The sequence below is a fragment of the Primulina tabacum genome, chromosome 4 (assembly GCF_025594145.1).
Source record: "Primulina tabacum isolate GXHZ01 chromosome 4, ASM2559414v2, whole genome shotgun sequence".
NCBI lineage: Eukaryota > Viridiplantae > Streptophyta > Magnoliopsida > Lamiales > Gesneriaceae > Primulina > Primulina tabacum.
Window position 1 is genome coordinate 5,850,378 of NC_134553.1, and position 14,969 is coordinate 5,865,346.

At 34.8% G+C, this 14,969-nt stretch overlaps 4 protein-coding genes and 1 non-coding gene across 8 annotated transcripts; 4 read left to right on the forward strand and 1 right to left on the reverse strand.

Moving 5' to 3' along the window:
- Positions 1–1,128: 1,128 nt before the first annotated feature.
- Positions 1,129–2,586, forward strand: LOC142541485 (metalloendoproteinase 1-MMP). The gene has a single exon (XM_075648015.1). It carries the CDS (start codon positions 1,341–1,343, stop codon positions 2,442–2,444), a length of 1,104 nt encoding a protein of 367 aa, XP_075504130.1. The 5' UTR covers positions 1,129–1,340; the 3' UTR covers positions 2,445–2,586.
- Positions 2,587–4,161: 1,575 nt separating this feature from the next.
- Positions 4,162–5,387, forward strand: LOC142541762 (protein NONRESPONDING TO OXYLIPINS 2, mitochondrial-like). Its single transcript, XM_075648228.1, has 2 exons — positions 4,162–4,302; positions 4,548–5,387. Exons 1-2 carry the CDS (start codon positions 4,208–4,210, stop codon positions 4,666–4,668), a joined length of 216 nt encoding a protein of 71 aa, XP_075504343.1. The 5' UTR covers positions 4,162–4,207; the 3' UTR covers positions 4,669–5,387.
- Positions 4,936–5,056, forward strand: LOC142544053 (small nucleolar RNA snoR83). The gene has a single exon (XR_012820020.1). It is a non-coding gene; the product is annotated as a small nucleolar RNA snoR83 (small nucleolar RNA).
- Positions 5,388–8,827: 3,440 nt separating the features above from the next.
- Positions 8,828–11,118, reverse strand: LOC142542790 (putative pentatricopeptide repeat-containing protein At5g47460). The gene has a single exon (XM_075649616.1). The coding sequence runs from the start codon at positions 10,969–10,971 to the stop codon at positions 9,373–9,375; it is 1,599 nt and encodes a 532-aa protein (XP_075505731.1). The 5' UTR covers positions 10,972–11,118; the 3' UTR covers positions 8,828–9,372.
- Positions 11,119–11,605: 487 nt separating this feature from the next.
- LOC142541486 (WAT1-related protein At5g47470) lies at positions 11,606–14,573 on the forward strand. Of its 4 annotated transcripts, none has more exons than XM_075648019.1 (8): positions 11,606–12,127; positions 12,340–12,401; positions 13,111–13,227; positions 13,321–13,564; positions 13,637–13,798; positions 13,929–14,080; positions 14,174–14,266; positions 14,441–14,573. In XM_075648019.1, the coding sequence occupies exons 1-7, from the start codon at positions 11,921–11,923 to the stop codon at positions 14,217–14,219; spliced, it is 990 nt and encodes a 329-aa protein (XP_075504134.1). In that variant the 5' UTR covers positions 11,606–11,920; the 3' UTR covers positions 14,220–14,266; positions 14,441–14,573. The 4 variants fall into 4 exon arrangements, with proteins under 4 accessions (XP_075504134.1, XP_075504133.1, XP_075504132.1 ...); XM_075648017.1 differs by having other exon boundaries at positions 11,609–12,127; positions 14,166–14,266; XM_075648018.1 differs by having other exon boundaries at positions 11,607–12,127; positions 14,174–14,573.
- Positions 14,574–14,969: the final 396 nt, after the last annotated feature.

The window sequence follows — 14,969 nt, forward strand, 5'->3', positions numbered from 1 at the left end:
TCGAGGGATCTAGAAAACACGATCGTTAATTTATATGTTAAGTCTTCTTTTCTGCTTTAATTTTTCTTTTTCGATGCAAGTAAAAGAAATATTCAGAAATAACTATATAATTAGAAAATTTAGGTCGAGTTTGATTGAAATGATTTGGATTTATGAGACAATGTTAATTTGAAATGTGTTTCAAATGAGTAGTCAATCTAACTTCTAAGTTTTACTTGTACGAAACAAATGGACTTCAAATTCAAACCTTTCCAGATAAAGTTAAAAGAAAATTTTGAATGAAAATTATGAAGCATGTTTAGGATAGAAAAGGAAAAAATGCAATATTAATCTTATACATTTCTCTTACAATTTTGGTCTGTATTATTAAATTTCAGTTTTCGAACTTTGTTAATTTGGTAAATTTAATCATTATATAAGACTGATTTGACTTTGACGTGACACTTGTTTTGCTTTTACATGAAGTTAATGTGTGAATGTCATGTCGACACTTCGATCGGATGATAAATGACTTAAAATTATCACAAATTTAAAGTAATATGATTAAAACTGAAATTATACAAAATAAAATATCAAAATCACAAAATAAACGAAGACCAAAATTGCAGTTTTTTCAGGATAAAAAAATTAATATCCTTATTTGTGAGAAATGGATTTTTAGGGATGACTAAATGAAATTAAGAATGACTGAAACAAGAAAATTCATTTAAAAATCGATATATATCCCACCTCCGCACGCCCTATTGTTAAAGTCATCCGCTAAGTACCTGCCACTGCTAGATTCATCTGTGTGGTTGACCCCTCTATTTTTATTTTCTTGATGTAATATATAAATATATTTTTATGCATCAGTTCTTCTTTATTATCTAATCTAATAATCGGACACGAAATCTTGGAGATATCTCTTTTCAAATACACAAAAAATTCATTTAAAATAAATTTTGATCAAAGATATTTTACTAATTATCTCGAAATATTGTAACTCTAGGTTTCTTTCTTATTTTTTTTTTTTAAAAAGTCGTACTTTGCTATGTCGATGAAATCGTTGAAACTTTTAACATGTGTTAAATGGGTATGTTCACCCACCAAAACAACCTTGGAATCTCCAAGGAAAAGTAACACAAAGCAAGAATCTTCCAAACGTCTGTCACAGTTTCTTGTGCATCGGTCTTATCTATACTTACAATTCAACCAAGTGAAATTAAATATCTATGAAAACTAATCCCTTTGTTTTCTTTTAAACTTTGCCTTAAATATATCTCCAATCATCCTTTGTTTACACAGAATCCAACACAAAAAGATTTTATTAACTAACGACCCAACGCAATCCAACGCAATCCATGTTTCCGGTTTTCAGTTATTACAATAATCATCGTACTTGGACCTGCTTTGTTTTCTTCTTCCTTTTATCTCTCCCGCTTTTTCCCGCCATGTTTCTGCCTGATTCAATATCCGAACTGAACGCCGATGGGTTGACAAACAGCTCGTGGCATGGTTTCATGAGATTCCTGGATGCCGGAAAAGGCAGCCGGTTCGACGGCATGGCGGAGCTTAAGCGTTATTTTGGCCGCTTTGGGTACTTGCCTGTTTCATCCGGAGACCATAATTTCACTGATTTTTTCGATGAGGAGTTTGAATCGGCTTTGGTTTCGTATCAGAAAAATCTGGGTTTATCGGAGACGGGGAGGTTGAATTATGATACGATGAGAGTGATCATCTCGCCGAGGTGTGGCGTTAGCGATGTGTCTCCCTCCGCCGGCGGAAGGTTCAAAACTACGAGGCACTTCGCTTACTTTTACGGAAAGCCGAGGTGGGCTCGACCATCTCCGATGACGTTAACCTACGCTTTCTCTCCCGCGCACATGATCGACTACGTGAATTCGACGGACGTGAAGTCGGCTTTCAGGAGCGCTTTTTCGAGGTGGTCCGCCGTGATTCCGGTGAATTTCACGGAGGCGAGGAGATACTCGTCGGCTGACATAAAGATTGGTTGGTACAGCGGCGACCACGGCGACGGGGAGGCGTTCGATGGGGTCTTGGGGGTTTTGGCGCATGCTTTCTCGCCGGAGAACGGGAGGTTTCATCTCGACGCAGCGGAGAGGTGGGCTGTGGACTTCACGGCCGAGAAATCGAAGGTGGCCGTGGACCTGGAATCGGTGGCGACCCATGAGATCGGACATGTGCTGGGGTTGGCTCACTCCACCGTGAAGGAAGCGATTATGTACCCAAGTTTGAGCCCGAGGAAAAAGAAAGCGGAGCTCCGAGAAGATGACGTGGCGGGGATACAGGCGTTATACGGGTCAAACCCGAATTATAGATATGATTCGAAGTTGGAATCTGATATTTCATCAAGTTGGGGGATTGGTTCGGATATTAAGAAAAGAATTTTAAAGAGAAGTGGGGTTATTGTTGGAGTGGCAAGTTTACTTTCCCTGGGATTATGATTTCTTTTCTCAGATTTTGGGAGTGATACTCACTCTTTAATTAATTTATATGTTTTTTTAAAGATTTATACGTTCTTTTTACATTCATTGAATTGTAAAAACACATATACAAGTGAAGTGAAAGATAATTTGATTACATTTATTAGCGGGTTGAGTTTTTTCGTTATTATTTTAACTATTTTTATATTGGATTTCGAATCCAAAACTCGTCTTAAATTTTGGATCTTCACTGATAATGTAACATGAGGTCGAGTTGCTACGGTAGGGGACTGATTGCTTTATTAGTCCAAATTTTAAGCATTAGGTTCGGTTGTCAAACTTTTCGGGTGAAAATAATTGACTTCAACATTAAACATTTGAAGGTTGACTCTTGAAATGGTATGCTGAATTAAACAAATGAAAAACACGAACATTTCTCTATGTCAAATTTGTCCACTTTTCAAATTAGTTTGGGGGGCAAGGATATATTTTTTTCTAACAAACAAATGTGAACATTTTTTTTACTGATACGATTAGTTTCAATTAAGACAAAAACTTATATAAGACAGTCTTACTGATCGTGTTTTGTGATACAGATCTCTTATTTGAGTCATTCATGAAAAAATATTACTTTTTATTGTGAATATCGATAGGGTTGATCCGTCGTACAGATAAAGATTCGTGAGACTGTCTCACAAAAAACATATTTTTCAATTAATTAATTAACATTAAATTACATAATATTATTACCTGAAAATGGAATAAAATAATCATCCCATTCAAACATTCGATGAAATAATATTCATCCATTTGTGACGAATCACACACCGTATCGAAGAATTCAGCCTCGTCACCACAAATCTTGAAGATATGTTAGTCTACCATAATGTTGAGAATATTTTTTTTAACCATTCAAGACCTTTTAACAAATTAACAATACCACAAAACCCATAATATTGTTCGACACTAAGATATGGTTAGAGAGACAGTTTTTTTTATGAAATTGTCACATTATTCTATTTTGTGATATGTATTTTTTACTCGTATCCGTCCTTTGAAAAATGCTTCTTTTACATAAAAAAGATAATATTTGACCGATTCGACTCGTCAAACAGATAAATTTTACTCGGTTAAAACATTACTCAATAGTGATATAAAGTTTAAGAATGTGACCGTGAGTTACACGATAACTCTTACGCAATGGTCTCATATGTCGATTTTGTGAGACATATATTCTATTTGGATCACTCATGAAAAAATAAAATTTTTTATGTCAAAAACATTACTTTTTATTGTAAATATGAAAAGATTTGACTCGTCTCATGAATAAAGATCCGTAAGATCGTCTGCCGAGTCTTAATACTAAATAAAGTATGGCTTGGAGTTTGATAAAGAATATATGCAGTTTTGAAAAGCGGAGAAGTAAAGATAATATATTTTTGCATATCAATCTATTATCAAGCCAAACAAATGGATGGAGAATTGACGATATGATGAGACATGTATCTAATTGAGACCGTTCTTGGATGAATATCTATAATTGCTTTATAAAAGTAATTGATCTTTTGGATATTTTTTTTGAAGGATTATTTATATTAATGAGTTTATTTTTAAAAAAAAATGTAAAGAAAATTTGAAACACAAGTTTAGGAATATTTTCAAGGACAAAAAGATTAATGGTGAGATCAAATAAATTTTTTGTTTGGTTATTATTTTTTTAATATATTGTGAGATATTATATATTCAGTTATGTAGTGTATACAGTGCTGTTCTTTCTTTGAAGAATGGCGTCGAAATGCTGCCGTATTTACAACAGAGCTTCCATTTCTTACCTGAAATCCGCCATTTTGAAACCAAGTCTGAAAGCAACCACGAAGTCGTTTTAAAGGACACCCGCGACACCCTCACCCCTTCGCCGTGTATTTGCTTCCAGGTGGTTCTTTTTTTCTTTTTTTTTTTATGGTTTTTCCCCAAATTTTATCATTTGTTATTTTTTGAACATTGGGTGTATTGTGATTGTATCAGCTAGTGCTGCTGTCAAAATCTGAATTGGTTTTCATCGATTCGATTCCTTCAAATTCGCTGGTATTAATAAATTTGTTAATATGTTATTAATTGATGGAAATTGCGGATTAGGACGCCGGGGGAGTTGGGGAGCGTGGCATCAATGCTTCCTCTGCACAGCGCAGTGGCAATGGCAAGGATGAACCCGCCACCCTCACCCCTCCGCCGTTGTCCACAATGAATTTCGCAATTCAAAAGTTTTATGATGTTGAACCCATTTCATGTTGTATCTTCCCATTCCCATAGATAGTCCTTTTGACCAATATCTGTAGCTTGTGTGCGTGAGTATGAAAGCTCTAGTACACATTCACATTCATATTCTTAGCCCTTTTGACCAACCAGTATATGTAGCTTGTGCGTGTGAGTATGAAAACTCTAGCACGCATTCTCATTCTTAAGCGCTTATTACATGTGACAATTGAATTAACATTTAAAGGGTGCCTTCACAATTCCGAATAAATTTATAGTTAGATGATTTACGGAGTTCCTACAGCAATTATGGATGGATGTTCGTTGGTGACATGTTGCTTTTCAACAACATTGTTTTAACAATACCCAGTCGTACAATTTGTAAAACATCCAATTTCAGCTGCCCTAGTTTGCTGAGCAGGGCATGAAATGACTCGGTCAAAAGTTTTCATGACTATTACTTTAGTCTTGAGAGTTTGTCAATGTTGAAGAGAAGTTTGGCACATTGTACAGGAAGAGTCAAGTTCATATGATTCAAGAGTTTCTCGACCTTGTAGTGTTAAATGATTCAAAAAATTCCTGAAATACAAATGCATCACCGTTTCTCGTTTATTTGATCGATGCTTAGGTATATATATAGGGCACAGCCTCCCCAGAGAATCACGTGGGGGTGGAACACAATTATCAGCTATCTAACTGAAATATTTGGATCTGCAGGCACATGAGTTCCCACGTGCTTAAATGAATCCCAAACTTTTGCAAGGTCTTACACTATCATTCATTGCATTGCTCTTTTGTAAAGACAGTTGACTAGCAGCCTCGAGGAAAAATATTAGTTTGATAGACACAAGGGGATCACAAATTCTTGGTGTCTTCCTTTCTTTTAGTGTATTACATGCCAATAATTTCTTGGCATGTTTCTTTTGTAAAATATACACGGCTTCATGATTTTGTGTGTAAACACGAATCCCAACAATCTGATATCTTGTTGATTTTATGGCAGCAGATTCTGACATCTACTTGCCTGCTAAATACAGTTGGAAATTATAGATTAGAATTTGTTTTCAAGTGTTCCATTTATGTGTTGTTTTTATGCTCTATACCGAATCTATAGTTTCTTTTGGGACGATAAATAATTGAAATATTGAAATTTAATTAGATAACTGGTGTAATAAATGTAGCTTTAAGAAACTACTTATTCTCAAACATTTGCTATCAACCCAAAAATGTATTAGTAGATTGTCTACTTTAAGCTAACACGCTGGACTACCAATCCCCTGATTATTTCTTGCTGGCATCAAGGATCAATATGGTTTCATTAATATCTAGAGATGCCTAGGAAGAGAAATACACTAGACTACGGCTTGTGAGTATAATTGTAGCAAGTTCTATTTGAGTGATTATGCACGTGTTTGATTAAAATAGTGATGATAGTTCTCCTTTCTCCAGATGAAACTGATGGAACGTGAGAAACACAAGGTTTATGGCTGAGTCATCTGCTGTAAAGTTGATCCTGAAGATATTTCCAGTACCTTTTAATGATGTTTAGAATAACTAGCATCAAAGTACTTACCAAGATGCTGACTGACTTAGCTTTAGTGCAATCGCATGCATACTATATTAATGCAATTGGGGTTTGTGTTTAAACTTCGACGCATTTGTTGGGTTAACAGTAAGTTATTTGTTGAAATAATTCAGCATAGATGGTATTTTAAGTTCCTGGAGATGGTTGGCCCTTTGAACATGTGTTTTTCTGACATAGAGCTCTTTATTTTTCGTCGTATCAGAGCTGGGTCTGTCGGTTCCAAGGTGACTTTGCTTGCAGATTGCAACAGAGGGTATCTTCGTTTGAATGGGTCAACTACATTTTGTCATAAGTACATCTCATCATGTGGTATCAATCCATTCGAAAAATTTCTTCAAGCTGCTGGAGGATATTTGCTATCAATAGTTTTGGTAGCAATTTCGTTTTGGCAAAAACTTATGTGAGACGGTCCACGGGTACAGATTTCTTATTTAGATCATTCATGGAAAAATATTACTTTTTATGCTAAGAGTATTACTTTTATTGTTAATATCAGTAGAGTTGACCCGTCTCACAGACAAAGATTCGTGAGACAGTTTCACAAGAGACATACTCTTTCGTTTTTCCTTTATCTCCGTCCACATTCGTTTTATCCTACAGGCACCTTGTCCTTGAATGTGCGCGCTACTTTTTTAAAAAAATTGGCATTCTGGCGGATTATGAATGTATGGCAGATTATGAATGTATTGATCATTTCTGGCAAAACAAATTATCTAGAAGTTACTTCATAAATATGAGTGGAAGCATTATCAAACCAAGAAAACTGCGCAAAACATTGATAGTCACATGAATCTTTTTATCATATAATTCGTACTCTTTCTCCAAGTTTGGGTTCTGGTGAAGGGATCTTTTGTTTTACAGAATATCTCTAAATATCGAAATTTTTCAAACTATAAAATTATTGTCACAGTTTATTTATTTTAATTACGTTTCATAAAGAAATTATATTATAAAAATAGTTAAATGAAATAAGAAATATACGCATCTGGTTTCACTGAAAAAAGTTAAATTGATTGAATATAATATTCTATTACAATTTTCATTTTTAATGTAAAAAAAATCGAATACTTTAAACATCATTGGAACACAACTGAAGGTATAGATAGATGTAAACGATCTAAATCAAATATTATCTGGCTTGGGCTAGCTCGTTTAAGATTGTTTGAAGCTCGATTCGAACTTCTATTATCAGATTCGAGCTCGATTTGTATTGAAATTATTAAGTTCGGGAAAAGCTCGAGCTCGACTTGTTAAAAGCTCGTTTATCATGTTAATCAAGTCGGGCTCGAGCTTAATTTATTAATAGCTCGTTTATTATGTTTAACAAGTCTGACTTGAGTTCGGCTCGTTTTCAAGCTCGTAAAGCATAGAATTGAGCTCGAGTTTGAGCTTGATTTGAACTTGTTCAAAATTAAATCTATCTATGAACTAATTTTAAATCAGACATAAAAATATAAACTCATTCATAAATAATCAAAACGACAAAAATAACAACTAAAAAAATATAAACTCATTACATTATTGAACATCCAAAATAATACATCCAGCATCCAGATAACAAATGTTCGTCATACACTGATATCACCATATAAATAACATTACAATAATTTCACTCCTTTAATACTCCATTCACTGTGTTTCAAATAAATTTTACTTTTTAATCAATATAAAATCATTATATTTAATTTAATATATTATTTTACGATAATAATTTGTAAAATTACTCAACGTATATATGACTTAGTGATGTAAATTTTTTTGGGAAAAAAGAATAAGTTGGTCTATTTCTGTTAATTTATTATGTTTTAAAGAAATATTTTAATATAATGATCTGCAAGTAAGATAAAAAAAAATGTAATTGTGACTATGTGGTATAAATTCATCTTTTTTCAACAATGTTTTGTATTCAATTCCTTCCATTGATATTAGTACTAATATATTTATTTGTCAACTCAATAAATGAACCAAGTTCGAGCTTACGAGCCACCTAAACGAGTCGAGCTCGAGCTTACAAGCCACCTAAACAAGCCGAGCTCGAGCTCGTGAGCCTATTATCAATCATGTTTGCGAGCTCACGAGCCGAATACCCTTAGGCTTGAGCTTGGTTTGATTAAATTTTCGAGCTCGAAATCGAGCTTGAGCTTGCCTTGTTATGATTAATAAACGAACTCAAACGAGCTTTTTATCGAACCAAGTTTCGAATAACTCGCAAATGTTTTGGTTCAATTACATCCCAAAGTGAATGATATTTGAAGAAAAAGCATCAACTTTTAAACTACTCCTGATAATCTAGACCCATGTTTTTGTATCTGTAGCCACGAAGAACTCGCTCACTGGACATGACCGATTCATGTGCTTACCAACGAAAACTATTATTCTTCACACCTGGTTCTAGGTAATTTCTTGTATGTCATTCAAACACGTACACAAACGTAAAAAGCCTATCTGCTCCTTTTACCTCTTTTTAACAAAATATATACTCCCACATACTTCTTGAGTTGAAAATTTGCAATCAATTAGAATACATAAGCTAATTCGTAGCAAATGAAATTAATACACATAAGAAATATTATAGTTAATTTAGGCCTAATATATTTTTTTTAATCTATTATTTTGTTACCCAATGGGGCAAATTCTCATTTCCAAAATCATCCAACTATGAGCTAATCCGTAGCAAAGTTGCTTATACGACACAATCGAGTTAAGATCATCCTCGGATGGGAAGGTGGAACTTTACCAAAGTTAACATCTTTATGCTGGCTTTAACAAAATTGTCTATGCAACACTATCGAGCTTAGACGTAAGGAAATTGTCCATACTCTATGTTCTCGAACTAACATTGTCATCTATCTTTACTTCACAACCCCTCCTTAATTTGCATCCCACGCCATGATGTATAGTGATCTGACACAGAGGAATCCAAGTTTCTGTAAGAATCAAACTTCGAACGCCTTGAGGCATTCTAGGAGCTCCCCCCGAGTAACGTGCAAGGATCGCAGAGTAGTCCCAACACAAAAATAATCTCTCACAAGCTTATATCCCACTTTGTGGAACCATAACAGGTTTCCTTGGGATGATCGTGTACATATTAGCATCAAGAACATCTCCATGTCAAATCATCGAGGATGTTGGGATCACATCTTCAACTTCTATCCAGCTACAGCCAGCTTCTTTCGCTACCATTCTCTCTTTCATCATTCCCCTCACGCCACAAGCATCGTCCCATTTTCCTTTGGAGGCATAGATGTTAGACATCATCACATAAACAAACTCGTTATCGCTCTCCAACTCAATAACTTTTGCAGCAGCCACCTCTGCCACTTCTAGGTTCCCACAGGTGACACAAGCACTGAGCAAGGCCTTCCAAACCATTCCACAGGAACTATAACCCAGTTCTTTAATCATAGCCTCGGCCTTGTTTAAGTGTCCTTCTTGCCCCAGGAGCCTTATCATTAAAGAACAGTGCTCTGGCGTAGGCTCAATCATATATTCATTAATCATCGATTCAAAGAACTGGTTTGCTACCTTCAGAGGGATCCTAATATGCCAACACGCTGAAAATACATTGAGAAAAGTAATTTCATCAGGCTGTAGATTTCTCATTGATTTCAACTTCTCGAAGAGATGAATCACCATTCTGAAGTTACCATTGTGAGCATATCCCGATATCATTGCATTCCACGTTACCAAATTCTTGTCCGGAAGTGAGTGAAATGATTTTTCCGCTTCCTCTATCTGCCCACACTTAAAATACATGTCAATCAGAGCACTCCCGACAACAACATATCCATCTAAACCATGTTTCAACAAGCACCCATGTATCAAACTACCCCATGTGGTCGCAGACAACCTTGCAACGCCACTTAAGATACTGGAGAACGTGAATTCATCCATGTGGACACCACACAAATGCATTTTGCAGAAAAAATCCAGAGCTTCCCTGCCTCTTTCTCGGTTCACATACCCTGTTATTATCGAATTCCATGAAGATGAATTTGAGTTTTGCATTTTTGATAACACGGTAATAGCATCTTCGATAACTCCATACCGTGCAATGCCATCAATCAGTTCGTTGTACGAGATTGTATCAGGTTCTGGCATCTCAAGCATAAAAGTGTATGCCTGTTCAAGTTTCCCATTTCTAGCATTTGCTGCAATAACAGAATTCCAAGAAATATTATCCTTCTCAACCATTTCTTGGAAAACCGCCGTTGCTTCCATTGTGAAACCGCACTTTCCATACATGTTAGTCAAGCAATTAGCAACAAAAACACTGCACCCCACACCGTATTTCACAATCTTAGAATGCACCGATCTTCCCACCTGCACTAGTCTCAGTTGTCCACAAGCGGATAAAGCAGCAGTAAACGAATACGAGTCCGCAAAAACATTTGAGTTTTCTAATTGAGTAAACACCTTTAAAGCTTTTCGAAACTGTCCATGATTCACATACCCGGAAATTAATGAATTCCAAGAAACCACAGTTGGATCAGGAATTTCAACAAACAAATTTTGCGCATCATTTACACGGTTAAACTTGACATAAAAATTAATCAAATCCGTGGAGACAAACACATCGGAATCGAACCCAGATTTCAGAATGTGGCAATGAAGCTGTAAGCCATGAGAAAACAGGCCAGTATTAGTACACGCACGAATCGAATAGATTATGCTAGAGATATTTGGCTTGAAAGCATTTGTTACGGCCATATCTTAAATTAAGGCACCTGAATCCAATTACGAAATGGGACCAATCCATGTGGTGGATTGTCTTTCAAGAACTGCAGGAAAAGTTCTGCTAATGAATGAATGTGCTTTGCTTCCACGGATAAATAATGGATAATCTGAGAATAAAAATTCTAAAAAATACCCAGGACTGAACACAAAAAAAATTACCGGCTGGGAACTGAATGCCAATTTTCCGTTATCTTTTTATGTTCAAGACAATTATGGTAGCTAATATTCTATTTTTTTATAAAAAAAGAGTTACACAATAAATTATTATTTTTTAAATGATCTAAATTTACTTTATATAGGTAGTAAAGAAATTCAATACAACCACAAAAAGTGGGTGTTCTCTAAAATTTGAAAAACATTCACTCTTCTGTATTGGTATCATTATTTTTATTAATATCTTTAATGTTTTTTTGGTATAATGCATGAGATTTTAATATTGACATACTTATTACCATTACCAATGGTCCATTATTGTATGCATAAATACATGAGAAGGGGAGGGAGAGATTTGCTCCAACATTATAGGGAATTCTTGCTTTGTTCCATAAAGAGAGGTGAAAACTTAAACCGTTGTATTTGTTGGCTTTCATAGTTCAAAAAATTCACACCCTCAACCTTCCATTCATTCTACTTGTTGGCTTCCATAATTCAAAACCTTCCATTTTCTGGGGATGATCTCTTCTTGTTTCTCAATTAATCACAAAAAATTTACTTACTTGTGAGAATGGCTTTGCAAGAAAAATGAAGAAATGCATTCCCATATCCCAAGAAAGTGACTGAGATATCCAAAGAAGAAAAGAATTGTTGGAAAGTTGCTTCATTTATACAAGCAAGAAAGAGTTATATTTTTGCCAAAATTGTTGGTTGATTATTAGAAGATTTTAAATAATAAGGCATGCAAGCCAGATTGGATTAATTAAAAATGATGGGCAATTGGAAGAGACTGCAGTACATTGAAGATGTTGGTATAATTGTTGGATTGATTACAGTTCAGTTTTTGTATGCTGGGAACTCAATTTTGCTAAGTTATCTCTTGAAGCTTGGGTTTCACCCTTCTTCTCTTATCATTTTTTCTACATTTGCCACATTTGTTCTACTCTCTCCTCTAGCCATCTTCTTTGAACGGCAAGTCCATTTTATCTATGCTGTTTCTTGTTCTGTTTTGTCTATATTTAATACATCCAACGATGTATGATACACAATCATTTCATTGATGACGTTTATTATTTTTTTAATCAAGAAATGTGATTTACTTAATGACGAAATTATATCATGAAATAAAAGAAAAATAAAATGCTTAACATAATGATATTGAATTATGTTGATGTTGCATGCAGGAAGCAATGGCCTACCAAATTTAGTGTCAAGTTATGGATTCAACTTCTTTTGCTTTCTTTTGGAGGGTAGGTTGACGTTTCTTCTTCTAGTTTTCACTTATTTAATGCATCCTTATTATACCTAGTTAACATTATATTGTTGCAAATTCCACCATTAAATCAAACGAAATCCAGAATTTTGTAACGTCAATATAAAAATTTAAGAGTTTAATACATATTTGAAAGTTGAACTTTGATAAATAAATCAAATAATTGGAACAACAAATTTAAAAGAACTTATTAACTCAAGACCTTTTTTGTTATATATTTTTTAGCTATCATTGAGTGAGGAGAGCGCTTAAATTCAAAATAGTCATTTTAGCTATATGATTGAATGGGTGTGCTATTAGTATTTTCTTCTATTCCAAAATGAATTTATTTTGGTATTACATGCAATAATTTTACAATTGTTTTGGAAGGAGTTTTTAAGCTTTTTGACCCTTTGGGAAACATAAAAATAGGGAGAATAAACACATCACGTTACATGGATGGATTTGATATGATGATTATATTTGATTTGGAAAAGGATTTCAGAGATAAATTCCAAAAGTCGTCTATTTTTTATGTATTTGAAATCTATCACAATTATTATTATTAAAATTGCTTAACATTTTGTCCATCAAAACAAGATTGTACCATGCTAGAAACAACTCAATTGTAAAGTTGGCAAAGTATTATGTAATTTTATGCTTTAACAGATGATGTATAATGCCAATTCTTGTTTTTATGTTTTCAGTGTGACTGTATTTCAGTCTTTGTTCATGAAAGGTGTCAGTCTCACTTCACCAGCTATGGCCACAGCCATGCCAAATCTTGCACCAGGACTAATCTTTTGCATTGCCTGGGCTTTCAGGTCAGTCCGATTTCTCCCCATCATCATTTTAATTATAATCTCAAGCAGCCTCATTAATCATGAAAAAAATAAACATTTTAACCCTCCATGCAGATTAGAGAAAATAGAGCTGGCAAGCATATACAGCAGAGCCAAGATTGCAGGGACTTTACTCTGTGTTGTCGGAGCACTTTTAATGAGTCTGATGCAAAGTACAGTGCAACCTCCGTCACCAAAGGAGGCTCAATTCTTGAATTCATCTCCACCACCTGACAACATTTTCGACGAACAAACCATGATCGGTTGCATGTATCTGATTGCAGCTATTTTTGTGTTGTCAAGTCAAATCGTTTTACAAGTACGTCGATGCTTAAACACATTATATCAGGAGGAACAAGATAGATAGTAACTTTTGTCCTGCACGTTTCAGGCTACAACTTTACGTGATTTTCCAGCACCGATATCCTTGTGTACATTAACATCACTCATAGGTGTGGTTCTTACTACCATGGTTCAGATGATTGAAGATAATGGATGGGGTGCTGGATGGCCTTTGTTAACTATCCAACAACTCATTGTCTACTCCATTTTGGTAATTCCCTGTTGCTTATCATTCATTTTCACAACCAGTTTCTATCTGCATATTTGCCATCTATGAGTTACACGTGATGCATAAAACTCCTTGCTCCTTGAATAATTATTTAACTATTGAATGAAAACAGGCAGGCAGTGTGAGTGGAATATGTGTTAGCTTCAATGCATGGGCAATGAAGAAAAGAGGTCCAGTCATGGTGTCTATATTTAACCCCCTCGCTACGGTCATTTCTGTAGTACTATCAGTTATAACTTTGGGAGACTCCATTAGCATTGGAAGGTATATATTCAATCAATATTCCGAATCAAGAAAACATGATTGAAATTTTTTGGACAATATTGAGACATACCCTTTTGAATTCAAGCCTTGCAGGTATGTGCCTCATGTTTACCGGTCTCTATTTCGTGCTCTGGGCTAAAGGAAAAGAAGGTTTTTCCGTCGACGACGACAATAACTCAGTGGAAAGTGAGTACGACGTAGAGAAGCCTCTATTATGTTGATATGACTAGTTTTAGGGATGGAACCACTGGAGAATTCGGGTATGTAATTTTGTCCAAAAATGTGAACTTGAATCGAAATCTTGGTTCCATCCCTGATTAGCATAATGCGTTTTCTGATTTGTTTATTTGAATTTTATAGGAACGTAAGGCAGAAAATTTAATTTAAGTAGGATCCAGAGATTAAAAAAAAAATGCGTCGCACACATGACTTAGAAGTGAGAGTTCGCATTGGCAACAACATGAACTCAGAACAAGTGATTTTATGCATCAACGAGCACTATCTATGTGATTGTTCTTTATGAACGAAACACACACACAAGGGATGTAAACGAGTTTTGTCATATTGCTAGAAATTGTTGCAATGTATATTTTGGTTCGACACAACATTTTGTAGGCATGAAGTTTAGCCATGCAAATGTTCAGGATAAACTTGGCTATGATACCACGTTTTTAAGATGAGTTTTTTTTCACAACGCTACTAAAATATCTTATAATTTTCTTTGATAATATTGGTTAAAATAACCAAAATAATAAAGTTCGAGAAAATATTATCAACTTCATCATAGTACACACATGCACTCTTAATTTTATTTTTTAGGTCAATGAAGGCTAAGAAATCCCACTATATATTTAAAGCATAAAATACCGAGCAGCAAGCACATAAATAT

Bases quoted from the DNA above. Each gene is read 5' to 3' on its own strand.
- LOC142541762 (XM_075648228.1), top strand. From the start codon at position 4,208: ATGGCGTCGAAATGCTGCCGTATTTACAACAGAGCTTCCATTTCTTAC. The intron at 4,303-4,547 runs GTTTTAAAGGAC...TAATTGATGGAA, and splicing joins CTGAAAGCAACCACGAAGTC to ATTGCGGATTAGGACGCCGG.
- LOC142542790 (XM_075649616.1), bottom strand. From the start codon at position 10,971: ATGGCCGTAACAAATGCTTTCAAGCCAAATATCTCTAGCATAATCTAT.
- LOC142541485 (XM_075648015.1), top strand. From the start codon at position 1,341: ATGTTTCCGGTTTTCAGTTATTACAATAATCATCGTACTTGGACCTGC.
- LOC142541486 (XM_075648016.1), top strand. From the start codon at position 11,921: ATGATGGGCAATTGGAAGAGACTGCAGTACATTGAAGATGTTGGTATA. The intron at 12,128-12,339 runs GTCCATTTTATC...GCATGCAGGAAG, and splicing joins CCATCTTCTTTGAACGGCAA to CAATGGCCTACCAAATTTAG. The intron at 13,565-13,636 runs GTACGTCGATGC...TGCACGTTTCAG, and splicing joins CAAGTCAAATCGTTTTACAA to GCTACAACTTTACGTGATTT.